This window comes from Quercus suber, unplaced genomic scaffold (genome assembly GCF_002906115.3).
Source record: "Quercus suber isolate HL8 unplaced genomic scaffold, Cork oak 2.0 scaffold_37, whole genome shotgun sequence".
Taxonomy (NCBI): Eukaryota; Viridiplantae; Streptophyta; class Magnoliopsida; order Fagales; family Fagaceae; genus Quercus; species Quercus suber.
Window position 1 is genome coordinate 771,077 of NW_027069502.1, and position 13,953 is coordinate 785,029.

At 41.8% G+C, this 13,953-nt stretch overlaps 1 protein-coding gene across 1 annotated transcript; it reads left to right on the forward strand.

Annotated features, from left to right (window-relative positions):
• Positions 1–2,548: 2,548 nt before the first annotated feature.
• LOC136066494 (uncharacterized) lies at positions 2,549–3,133 on the forward strand. Its single transcript, XM_065770858.1, has one exon. The coding sequence runs from the start codon at positions 2,549–2,551 to the stop codon at positions 3,131–3,133; it is 585 nt and encodes a 194-aa protein (XP_065626930.1).
• Positions 3,134–13,953: the final 10,820 nt, after the last annotated feature.

Sequence of the window (13,953 nt, forward strand, 5' to 3'; positions counted from 1 at the left end):
TAAAATATGCAATTAGATGCAATTTATAATTCCTACATGCTAAATATGGTCATTATTATATTTTGTTAACTCCTAAAAAAGCTTTGTAAGAATATTCTTTAATAGAGCCAATTGTTCATACTTATGTATATTATTTTATATAAAAATATATATTATTTTACTTATTAACTTTTTTATTATTATAATGCAATAAATTTATTTCATTGTGCATTTTTTAAATAAGATATGAATAATTAACTTCTAGAAGAATATGCTTTTTCATTGAAATTTATATTTTAACTAATAATAAGTTTTTGTATGAAAATTTAAGTTTTAAATAGATTTGAAGTAATTTCAAATGGGACTTGTGGGGGGAAAGACCCAATCTAACGTAGTGGGCCTAGGGCCCTATGTGAGGATTACTGTGCGTCCGAAGAGAAGGAGGTGGTAAGGGCAAGGCCCATCTGGAAGAAGGATACCTGGAAAAGAAAGATGGTACAATCCGAAGAGATCGCCATCCGTCCGAAGAGATTTTATTCCTCGGACGCGAATAGTATTGATCAATCGAATGTGTAGAAGGTCAGAATGGTCTTTCGAGCATTCCTACTGATCAAGATAAGCTCTGAGTATATCTGGAGACGATAAGAATGAGAAAATATCTAAAGGAAAAGTTGCTACTACCGTATTAAATGCACTGCAACAACTTTTATGGCCGCATTTATGTGGAGAAGACCCCTGAACAGGATAACCTCATCTATCGCCACTCACAAAAGGTTGGAGAAGATACATGACATGACATGTACTCAAGTAGGAACCTAGATGAAGAACAAGTGGATGATAGAGATGAGGGAGGAGGGTGTTATATAAAGAAGAAGGATTCCTAGAAGGAGGGGGACCCTAAAGAACGGTAACTTGTATTGAATTATTCAGAATTCTCTTCGGATTCAAACTCGCTTAGTCTTTGCATGTACTTTTGTGTTGGTTTATACTTGCATGCCATAATCAATTGTTGTTAGATCCATAGTTAATCTTGCTCTATCACCCACGCTCTACAAATTTTATTATTTTTGGAATTGGGCCACAAATCCTGACCCTATAATTGGCGCTGTTTGTGGGGAGAGCTTGAATATAAGTGGAAGCAACAATAGTTAGTAATGGCAGAATCAAGGCAACAATCGACAGAATCTGGGGCGTCCCAGCACATAGACCCTTTTCTCAATTTGGAGCAGAGACAAGATCGTGAAGGCAGTGTGCATACTACGCACCCTGAGCGAAGTCAACCTCATAGAGGAAGTCACGTGTCTCATGCGGAGAAGAATAGCATGCAAATAGAAATTGAGAGGTTAAGGAGGGAGTTGCGCCATGCAAAAAGAAAACGTGTTCCTTCGTACTCTGATGAGGATTGGGATGACGAGCAGGATGTCACTTATGAGCAAAGGTCTCAAACACAAATCAGTGAATCCTTTTCATGTGAAGAAGAGCACCGTCACAAAAAGCAACCTCAAAGCCCATCACGTGGAGGGGTGGGAAATGATGCTATGGGCAGGGCTCTGAATCAAATCTCTAGGTCACCCTTCACGCACAGGATCGAAAGAGCGAGACTTCCTCGGCGTTTTAACCAACCAACCTTTACCATTTATAATGGTAAAACGGACCCTGTGGAGCATGTGAGCCACTTTAATCAAAGGATGGCTGTCTATTCCAGAAATGAAGCTCTGATGTGTAAGGTCTTCCCCTCTAGTCTTGGACCAGTTGCAATGAGGTCGTTTGACAGCCTGAAAGTAGATTCCATCAATTCCTACCAAGAGCTCACTCAAGCTTTTGGTTCACGTTTTGTCACCTGCCGAAGAGTGACTAGGCCCTTGTCTTCTCTGCTATCCTTAAGCATGCATGAGGGTGAGACCCTGAAGGTGTACTCAGATCGGTATTGCGAAATGTTTAATGATATGGAGGGTAACTTTGATGCAATGGCCCTAGATACGTTCAAGCTTGGCCTACCTACTGACCATGGTTTAAGGACGTCCTTGTCTGGTAAACCTGTTACTAACATGCGTCAGCTCATGAACCGTATTGAAAAATATAAAAGGGTTGAAGAAGATCAACAGCAAGGGAAGGGTAAGGACAAGGTAACCCCCCAGGAGAGGAAGGATTTCAGGTCGGACCGTTACAACAACAATAAGCCACAGAGAGATTTCGTTGGGCAGTCGGGGTCAACAAATGCTCAAGCAGTCAATACAGTGTTCAAGGAGCCAGTCCACCAAGTTTTGGAAAAGATCAAGAATGAATCATTCTTTAGGTGGCCGAGTAAGATGGTAGGGAATCCTGAGAGGCGCAGTCACAATCTCTATTGTCAATACCACCAAGACCATGGGCATACCACTGAAGACTGCAGAAGTTTGTAGGACCATTTGGACCAGTTGGTCCGCGAAGGTAGGTTAAGGCATCTCTTGCATCACTCTAGTGGCGGAGGAGGTCAAATGAATTTTGAGTCTGGGAGGAGTGATTCTGCGAAACCTCCATTAGGAACTATTAACGTCATTTTCGCTGCACTAGGAAGAACAGGGTCCTTATGTCAGTAGCTCAGTTACCAACAGAGGACATTGGTCAAGATCCGAGGAGCGCTAGACTGGCTGTCCAGCCAGTTTTAGGCTTTTCGGACGAAGATAAAGTTGGAACCATTCAACCTCATGACGACGCTTTGATAGTCACCCTTAGAATCGGAGGATATGATGTGAAAAGGGTAATGGTGGACCAGGGTAGCGCGGTGGAGATAATGTATCCTGACCTCTACAAGGGCTTGAACCTCAAGCTTGATGACTTAACACGATACTGTTCTTTCTTGGTTAGCTTCGAGGGAAGAATTGTCACCCCGAAAGGCCAGATACGGCTACCTGTACAGACTGGCTCAAAAGTAGTGGAAGTGGACTTCATTGTCATAGATGTTTATTCCCCTTATACGGCAATTGTAGCCAGACCTTGGTTGCATACGCTAGGGGCTATTTCCTCCACTCTACATCAAAATGTTAAATATCCATCCGAAAGGCGGGTTTGTGAAATCTGTAGAGATCAATCCTCGACCAGGCAATGCTTGGTGGCTGCTATCCAACACAAGCCTGAAACTGAGTCCTCGGTCAGGACTGAGGGAGACTTATAGCAGTTAAAAAATCGGGTGTCACTCGTTGAGGATCTTGATGAAGGCATTAGATGCGAGGATTTAGTAAAAGTTTTAATTGAGGACAGCCCTGAGAGGTACTTTCAAGTCGGATCTCAGATGCCTCAACCAGAAAAAGAAGAGCTAATTGATTTCCTCAAAAGAAATATTGAAGTATTCGCCTGGAGTGCTTATGAAGCCCCAGGAATAGATCCAGAGTTCATTTGCCACCATTTGAGGGTCAACCCACTGATTGTCCCTAGGAAGCAACCTCTTCGGTGGCCGTCTAAAGAGCATGCAGATGCAGTTAAAGAAGAAGTAACGAAGCTCAAACAGGCTGGAGTTATCAAAGAAGCTTTTTATCCCGAATGGTTGGCAAATACTGTGGTAGTGAAGAAGAAGAGCGAAAAGTGGTGAGTTTGTGTAGACTTCACGGACTTAAACAAGGCTTGTCCTAAAGATCCCTTCCCCATGCCAAAAATTGATCAGCTAGTAGATGCTACTGTCGGCCATCCTCAGATGAGTTTCTTGGATGCTTTTCAAGGTTACCATCAAATACCGTTAGCCCTAGATGACCAGGAGAAAACTGCTTTTGTTACCCCTACTAGTAATTACCACTATAAAGTGATCCCATTCAGTCTGAAAAATGCAGGTTCTACTTATCAGCGAATGATGACAAGGATGTTTGAGTCACAGTTAGGCAAAAGCATTGAGGTCTATATAGACAACATGGTGGTAAAAAGAAAAGTTATTTCTGAGTATGTGAAGGACCTTGATAGCACTTTTGAAATCCTAAGAAGACATAAGTTGCGCTTGAACGCCTCCAAATGCTCATTTGGTGTAGGGTCAGGCAAGTTTTTGGGTTACATGGTAACACACAGGGGAATTGAGGTTAATCCCGATCAGATAAAGGCTATTCAAAATTTAGAGCCTCCTCGGAATCCGAAAGAGGTTCAGAAGTTAACAGGGATGACAGCTGCTCTGAACCGATTCATCTCTAGGTCCGCGGATAGGTGTAAACCTTTCTTCTCACTGATCAACAAGTGGAAGGGATTTGAATGGACTGAAGAATGTGCCTCATCTTTTCAACAACTTAAAGACTACTTGGCTCGGCCACCGATTATGTCTAGCCCTAAGCCAGATAAGGTCCTGTTTATCTATATTGCGGTGGTTCCTTATGAGTAAATCTCTACATGAGGCCGAGATCAGATACTTGCCACTGGAGAAAGCTATTTTGGCAGTAGTACTCGGAACACGAAAATTGCCCCATTACTTCCAAGTACATACGGTCGTCGTGCTCACGCAACTCCTGCTTAAAACCGTACTTCAAAGTGCCAACTACACGGGGAGGATAGCCAAGTGGGGCATTATCTTGGGGGCTTTTGATATCAAGTACATGCCTCGCACTTCAGTCAAGGGGCAAATCCTTGCAGATTTGGTGGCCGAGTTCACAGAACCTAGTTTAGAAGAAATAACGTCAGAAAAGGACATGGATGGAAAATTGGTTGGAATGATTTCTCAACAAGGTCCTGCCCGCTGGGAAGTGTATGTGGACGGCGCTGCGAACCAAAAAGGTTCTGGAGTAGGGCTAGTACTGATATCTCTAGAGAGAATCATCATTGAAAAATCCTTAAGGTTGAATTTCGTGGCAACAAATAATGAGGCAGAGTACGAAGCCCTATTGATGGGAAGGCAGTGGAGTTGTTCTCGGACTAAAGATTAGTTGTGGGCCAAGTACAGGGGGAGTTTGAAGCGAAGGATGAAAGGATGCATAGATACTTGAGTCGAGTTAAACGTCTGCAGTCAAAATTCGAATTTTTCAGCTTGCTACATGTTCCTAGAAGTGGTAACGCATATGCTGATTCTCTGGCCACACTCGCTACCTCTTCGGCGCAAAACTTGCTGAGGGTTATCGTCATCGAGGACTTGCATGGGCCTACTGAGGCAGGGAGAGATGCAGTACAAGTTCACCAAATCGGAACCGGCCTCTGCTGGATGGACCCTATAGTCAAATTCTTGAAAGAAGATACTCTGCCTGAAGAAAAGGGGGAAGCTGACAAAATTTAGAGGAAGGCGACCAGATTCTGGCTGTCTGAAGACTAGAAATTATACAAACGATCCTATTCAAGACCGTACCTGTTATGTATTCATCCTGAAGCGGCTGAGTTGCTATTAGAAGAGTTGCATGAAGGAATTTGTGGAAGTCACACTGGAGGTAGGTCTTTAGCTCACCGAGCCATTACTCAAGGTTATTGGTGGCCGAACATGCAAAAAGAAGCCCATGACTATGTCAAGAAGTGCGATCAATGTCAACGGTTTGCGCCGAACATACACCAACCGAGTGGAGTCCTCAACCCACTGTCTAGTCCATGGCCGTTTGCTCAATGGGGCTTGGATATAATGGGTCCATTCCCAAAGGCCGCCGGAAACAGGAAGTATCTCCTGGTCGACACAGACTATTTCACCAAATGGGTTGAAGCTGAACCTCTGGCCAATATCCGAGACGTAGACGTGTAAAGATTTGTGTGGAAGAATATTATTATTCGTTTCGGAGTTCCTCATACTCTCATCTCGGACAACGGTCTACAGTTCGACAGTAAGGCATTTCGGAGTTATTGTAGCGAACTGGGGATCACGAATAGATACTCTACCCCTGCCTATTCCTAGGGGAATGGACAAGCAAAAGCAATTAACAAGGTCATAGTTAATAGATTGAAGAAGAGATTAGACGATGCGAAGGGAAAATGGGTGGAAGAGTTGCCACACGTACTTTGGCTTACAAAACTACGCCTTGCAGATCTACTGGAGAAACCTCTTTCTCAATTACTTATGGGGCTGAAGCTGTCATTCCTTTGGAAACTGGATTCCCAACTCTGAAAACCAGTTTATTTAGTCCGACCAGCAATGATGAACTTCTAGAAAGAAGTTTGGATTTGATCGAAGAGAGGAGAGAAAATGCAATGGTTCGACTGGCACATTACTAGCAAAAGCTCAGGCAAGTCTATGATGCCAACGTAAAGCTAAGGCCCCTAGAACCTGGTGATTTGGTACTCAGAAAAATTGTGGGCACTGCGAAAAACCCAACCTGGGGGAAGCTAGGACCAAATTGGGAAGGACCGTATCGTATCACTTTAGGGGCTGGCATTAGGGCATATTTCCTGGAAGACTTAGATAGTCATGTAATTCCGCGCCCTTGGAATGTAAATAACCTCAAAAGGTACTATTATTAATCGAATCATTTCTTTAGTTACTATGATAATTGGTCGTCCTTAACGGTTCTCTAAGTGTTTAAACTTAAATCCAATCATGCCTGTAGTCCTCGGACCAGATGATTTGGGTTAGTTAACACTCCTTAACGGTTCTCTAAGTGTTTAAACTTAAATCCAATCATGCCTGTAGTCCTCGGATCAGATGATTTGGGCTAGTTAACACTCTTTAACGGTTCTCTAAGTGTTTAAACTTAAATCCAATCATGCCTGTAATCCTCAGACCAGATGATTTGGGTTAGTTAACACTCCTTAATGGTTCTCTAAGTGTTTAAACTTAAATCCAATCATGCCTGTAGTCTTCAGACCAGATGATTTGGGTTAGTTAACACTCCTTAACGGTTCTCTAAGTGTTTAAACTTAAATCTAATCATGCCTATAGTCCTCGAACCAGATGATTTGGGTTAGTTAACACTCCTTAACGGTTCTTTTAAGTGTTTAGACTTAAATCCAATCATGCCTGTAGTCCTCGGACTAGATGATTTGGGTTAACACTCCCTAACGCTTCTCTAAGTGTGTAAACTTAAATCCAATCATGCCTGTAGTTCTCGAACCAGATGATTGGGGTTAGTTAATACTTATGTGTTGTTATTACTAGTGAAGTTTAACTCTAGAATGAGTCTTGACTGACACTCTCAAAGGTATTTATAATCGACTCTAACTTATGCTAGCCTTCTTTGTATATGTGCGAAAAGATCTATGAAACTTTTACAACATTTGTTGTATTCATTACTTAATAGTAATTTTTAAACACTGTTCTTTCTGGAACCAATTTTAGTTATGTATATTACCAGCAGGATATGGTGATTATGTTTATCTACATTACCATAATTATAAAGTCCAGTTATTTGTAGCAAGAGTAAGTCATATGATATACACCAAAAGTAAAAAAGGAACCGTTTCATTAACCAAAAGAGATTAGTCTACAATCCCTTATATAAAAAAAAAAAAAAAAAAAAAAAAAAAAACAAAAATAGATAAAAAATAATAATAATAACAATGGTACAAAAGAAAAACCCTAAGTATCTAAGTCTTAGTTTGAGGGACCATAGGGTCGGCAGCCTGGCTCGTCTGAGTAACAGCAGCTGTTGAGATCTGATCCTTGGGCTTTAAAGAAGTCTTCTCTTTTTCCGAGTTCTTGCCCTTGTCCTTGGATGGTTCAGCTGGTTTGCTCTGATCACCTGGCTGACCAGACTCCTTGGAGATCTCAAGCGTGGTTAGAGGAACTTGGCTGACCAAGGATTGCTTCGAAGCCTCTAGGAGTTGTGTTGGAGGAGGAGGATCAGACTCTGGGAGCTCTCGGATGTCAGGATCGTAGTATATGCTCCCAGGCAGCCTCAATTCCGAGTCAGCAGGCACCCTGGCAGCATCCAATGCTTTGCCCCAGGTTATGTCGCAGTAATCTCGGTTGACCGAGGCGAACTGCTCCATTAAACCTTTTTCGGTCACATCGACTTCCAGCTTGTATGCTGCTTTCTTTTCAGCCTCGGTCGCCTCCTTGGCCAGCTGAGCCTCCCTCTGAGCCAGCTTAATAGTCTCCCTAGCCTTTTGGAGTTTGGCGCGAAGTTCCTTCACAAGCGCTTTCTCAGAGGCCAAATTATTCTGAGTCTGATTTAGCAGCTTGTGTTAGGCTTCGGCCTGGCTCTCAGCGTTTTGAAGGCCAGCATTGAGACTATCCCTTTCCTGGGTTACACCTAGCAGCTCGGAGATCTGAGAGAACTCCTCTTTTAAGCTGCCCAAAGTTTTTTCTGCCTCAAACCGAGAGTGGGCCTCTGCTTGGGCTTCGACATAGGCTTTTCTGTTCCACTCTTCGACCACGAAGACTTGCTGGGTAATTTGCACAGTGAAGTAAAAATGTTAGCATAAAACAGACAGAAAACTAGTATGCCAACTGAAGAGCTGGATAAGCTCACTTACCATGGCCAGGTCCCTCTTCAGGGACATGAAGAGTTCATACTGGCTGAAGCGCCTGTATGACTCCATGTCTCGGGGGAGGAGCAGTGGTTGCTCTAAGGCTTCAGCTACCAGCCCTGCTCTTCCCCCATCGTAGTTTCTAATGGAGGTCTCCCAAGAAAAAGGAACGCCATTCAGCTCCAATCTGGGAGACCACGTGCGTTGCCCTCAGCCTACGTCAACCGCAGGAGGCTCCTCCCAACTCTCTACGGATGAGGCCCTCTTGCTCCGGTGGTCCCTCACCACCTTTTGTTGCTTTGTGGTCTTTGGTGGCACCACCACCTCCCTCTCCTCAGGTTCGAGAGGTTTCCTTTTCTTCAAGTCCGGTACTGGCTTTAAGCCTGGATCAGGAACCTGAGGTGGTGGTGGGGGCAAGTTCACCACTGGTCGGGAAGTCCCAGTCCCTTTGGGCTTAGCCTTCTTGCCCCTCGTCTTCAGTAGAGCTTTTAAGTCTGACATTTCTTCTTCTGTCGAAGAGTCCTCTAGAAGAGTGGTTATTAGAATTGGGGGATGGACACTGGACTGCCTGTCAATCTCCTCCTCGGAATCTGAGTAGGGTATCACCTGCACCCCCCTTGAAGCTTCTCCTTCAAATTTGAACTTGTCTATCTATTCCTCTAGTGAAGAGGACGAAGAGCCGACCCTCTCGCCTACAACCGCCGGCTCAAGGGGGACTTGTTGGACTACTTGGATCAGTAATGGAACAGCCTGTGGATTTGGGTGTGGAACGGGCTCAAGATCGTAGGGCGCTAAGAAACCATGCCGAGCGACGTCTATTCGCCAAAGCCGGTGATCACCTTGAGTAATGGCGTTGCCGACCGGTTGAATATCGGTTGCTTTTGGTGTGTAGCCAAGTATGAGGGGGACGGACCGGAGCTGTCCGTCTTCGTTCACAAAAATCTCCGAGCGTAATAAATAGTTAAGTGCGGCGATGTTGGTGAGGCTAAGCCGAGGAGTAGTATGCGCTTTGTCTGTAAAAAAAAAAAAGATAATAATAATAATAAAAAAAAAAAACAAATTTGATCAGAAAATTGAAAGATGATGGCATAAAGAAAAAAAAAAAAAAACAGATTATGAAGAGTGAAGATCCTAAGCCTACTATTAGAAATCCTTAGTCTAGGAAGTCACACCTGGCTCTCCTGGCTGAGTTGGACAGTGTAGACCGTCATGCCATGCGCCCGAGACGATTAAATAGTCGTCTTTCATCCCTTTATTTGACTTGGGAAGGCAGGAGAGAAGTCTAACGGTGTCGAATCGAGATTTAAGGTAATATCCCGCCCCCTTTTGGCTATGACACTCGTACATATGTACCAGGTCACGCCAGGTCAACCCTAATCCTAATTGTAGGTTCAAGGCATCGATGACTCCTAGGATCTTAAAGGTATTGGGCGCGCATTGCTCAGGAGAGAGTCTATGGTTGCGAAGATAGTTCAGGGTGATGGAACCCATTGGGAGGGTCATTCCCCCTTCGATGAAGGCTATCATTGGGATTATGACCTCCCCCTTTCTTCGGTCCGTTAGCATCCGCTCCGGAGGGCAATACCTCAGATTTGCCCCCCGCGGTATACCATAAGTCCGCTTAAATTCCTCTATCGACGTCGGACTATCAACGAGGTATTGGAATCTACCCATTTTTAAGGAATAATTGAAGCAGTAACCAAGAAATGGGGGTTTCGAAGGTTGAAAATCCCAGCCGAGAAGAAAATAAGGGATTAAGGATGCTGAAACTTATACAGACGGGAATAGAGAATGATCTCTAAACTCAAAGTGGACTTTTAGTAAATTCTGGGAAGAAATAAGACAGAAAATCGAAGAAGCTTGAAGGATTTTGAATGAGCGAGTTCGCTGGGTATTCTAAGGATGCGTAAAGTGAGGAAAAATAACCTCCTTTGAGGGTTTATATACGGGGGCAGGTGAAAGGATGTAGTTCATCCCGTCCAAATCCCGAAGAACAGCCCTGTCCGTTGGATCAACGACCCACTGTTGGATGCAAAAGACAAAAAGCCACCTGGAGTAATTAATACAGCGCTTTAGGAATACGGAAATGACAGCGGCAATGATGAGGCGCTTGTATCTATGCCTGCGCACGTACAAGCTTGGGTATTTATGTACTCTTTTCAAACTTTTCATTCTTTTCATTGCGTGGAAGGTCAAAATCTTACTTTTTCACCTCAGATGCGAGGGAAAAATTAAAATTTTAAGGGGCTGTTATGGGGGGAAAGGCCCAATCTAACGTAGTGGGCCTAGGGCCCCATGTGAGGATTACTGTGCGTCCGAAGAGAAGGAGGTGGTAAGGGCAAGGCCCATCTGGAAGAAGGATACCTGGAAAAGAAAGATGGGTACAATCCGAAGAGATCGCCATCCGTCCGAAGAGATTTTATTCCTCGGACGCAAATAGTATTGATCAATCGAATGTGTAGAAGGTCAGAATGGTCTTCCGAGCATTCCTACTGATCAAGATAAGCTCTGAGTATATCTGAAGACGATAAGAATGAGGAAATATCTAAAGGAAAAGCTGCTACCACCGTATTAAATACACTGCAACAACTTTTCTGGCTGCATTTATGTGGAGAAGACCCCTGAACAAGGTAACCTCATCTACCGCCACTCACAAAAGGTTGGAGAAGATACATGACATGACATGTACTTAAGTAGGAACCTAGATGAAGAACAAGTGGATGATAGAGATGAGGGAGGAGGGTGTTATATAAAGAAGAAGGATTCCTAGAAGGAGGGGGGCCCTAAAGAACTGTAACTTGTATTGAATTAATCAGAATTCTCTTTGGATTCAAACTCGCTTAGTCTTTGCATGTACTTTTGTGTTGGTTTATACTTGCATGCCATAATCAATTGTTGTTAGATCCATAGTTAATCTTGCTCTATCACCCAAGCTCTACAAATTTTATTGTTTTTGGGATTGGGCCACAAATCCTGACCCTACAGGACTTAAATAGAATGATTTAGAAGTAGTTTTGATCAAGTAATTTTAGATGGACTTTATCTCATTGATGGAATTCCTTTGCCTTCTAATGATTGTGGAAAGGTAGAAAAACTTTGTGTTTCAGTCCCCCTCCTTCATCCAAAGCTCCCTTGACTTTTTGCTGACATTTGAGATCATCTCTTTCCAGCCATTCCTTTATTTCCAACGTAAGGACTGCTTCCCTCTCCAAGTTTAGCTTGTGCAGGTTCCTTTGATTAAATTTCCTCTATCATCTTTTTCAACTCTTCAATCCTAGTTTGTGTATAAATGAAACATCTTTTATTCTAGACATTTAAATCTTGGCACACCTTCCTCTGCATTCTTGCCTAGATAAAACTTTAAGACTCTTCCACAGTATTATTCCATTCTAATTCAACAACCAAAGTTCTTGAGTCATCCATTGTTCAAAGCTAAAAGGTCGATTCACTTTTATAATAGCAGGCCCCGAACACCGTTTTGACCAAGTATAGTGAGGAAGATACTTTAGATCAATAGCACCATTGTTGAATATAAACATCTTGAGAAGTCTTGTAGACCAGCCTCCCACTGACTTGCCACCTATTTATCCTTGCTGCTACTAATGCAATTTAAATACCCAATAATAAGACATGGGATCATCTGATTCCAATAATTGATTTAGGAGGCCCATAGACTGCAAATAACATACGCACCTCGACAGTTCCAAGCTAAATTCCTTATGGCGAAAGGTGGGGCATGATAAGGCCTGCCTCCTCCTCAGCCATTTGGACTGCGGGGGAGAAGGATGAAGCATAACAACGATTATTCTTATTGTCACAAACTCCAATAATATGACCAAACAGATAGACTATTGTTATTTCCAATCCTTATCGTTCTAGGTCGGCGTTTTGGGGAAACATTATTTGATTTTGGAGTATAAGAGAAGAGTTTTGGTTAGGGGAGAAGATTGGTTACTGTTGGAGTAGATTGGATGAACACGAGAGAATTTGGGGGCTGAAACTGGTTGGTTAGGATGGGAGGTAATATTTCAGAGTTTATTAATTAGCTTATTATTATTATTATTATTATAATACTAGAAACTTCATGTTTAAGATGGGCTAGTTCTTCTTTTAGGCTTGGAGTTAATTTTGGTAGTTGTGATTAGGGATGTCCACGAGTCGGCCGGATCCGGTTTAGGGTGCACCTGCAACTTGATCTAAATCATTTGGGTTGGGAATCATCTCACCCATTGCCGACTGATAGAACCTTGTAAACCATATAAAACTTGACTTGAATTTAACGATAGGGTATCGGTCGGATATTGAGTTACCAAAATCAAAGCTTGCATCTCCACTAATCATGCAAATGGCAAAGTCAAAGAGCAATAGTATTCCCAAAATACATTCAGATTTAAGAGGAAAAAAGATTGTACTGATATGCATAATATATTAATCATATTAATGTTTGAAAATTTTCCAATGGTACATTAAATGAGAGAGAGAGAGAGAGAGAGAGAGAGAGAGAGAGAGCAACAAAGATTATAAAAGATTGTTGCCAAAATTTAACCTGCTGATTTTGTTGGTCTTCTTGATTTTGAACTCTTGTCGTGAAAAGTAAAATGTGAAGTTTTTTTTTTGGGATAGAAAATAAGCATGGAAAGGAAACATGAAAGACAAAATGGGGGAATTTAAGGAACTTTCTAGGGTTTAGAGTTTTACAAATACATCATTAGTGGAGTGTTTTGTGAATTTTTCCCAAAAAGAGAGAATCTGAATTCTCAAATCTGAGAATGAAAGAGCATGATAAAGTGTTTACTATTTTATAGTTGTTTCCTTTTTTTTTTTTTTTTGAAAATAAGGTGAGATTTTCCACTAATGAAAGGAAGACACATAGGAAAAATCTAAAACCTTATCAGGAGAATCTGGTCGAGTCAGATCTGTCAGGTTCCAAAACCCTTACCACAACTCAACCCGAAATTTGGGTTTGAATTGCATAGATCCAAATCTGATCGCCTTAGCTATTCGAATCCACCCATTGGGCCTCAGGTCGAATCAAAGGAAGCTTTATATGGATCTTATTGTTTTGTTGGTTGAATAAAAGATTTTTCTTCCTAGAAAAAAAAATTGACAAAATAGTTTTAATAGAATTAGAAGTATTATACATGCAGAATTTTACAAATGAAATGAAATGACACTTAACACAAATTAAGACTCATTTAAAATATAGGGACACTTGGCATCAAATTTCTTATCTACCATACCATTGGCATTTCAAATTTGATATCACTTAGTTCTAGTTACAATGGCGGAAAATTTTCCTTGGGAGGGCCAAGTAAAATACTATAACAAGATTCTTTATTTTTAAAAAAAAGTATTACTATATAATTAACTTTAACTCAATAAATTTTTCTTGTATTTGTTTATTAAGACATGTCTTATGTCTATAATTGTAAGCTATAATCATGTTCAAAGAAACAATATCTATTAAGTTCACACCTTTGTGCTGTTTCAGTATTTTGGATAGAGAATTGAGCTATGGCCTCCAAATTTTGAACACTTTTCCTTTTAAAATAGGAGAAACTATACTATTGGTCCTTGAAATTTACTTACTGAGTACTGTTGGTCCCTAAAGTTTCAAAACTAAACATAATTGGTCACTTTACTAAC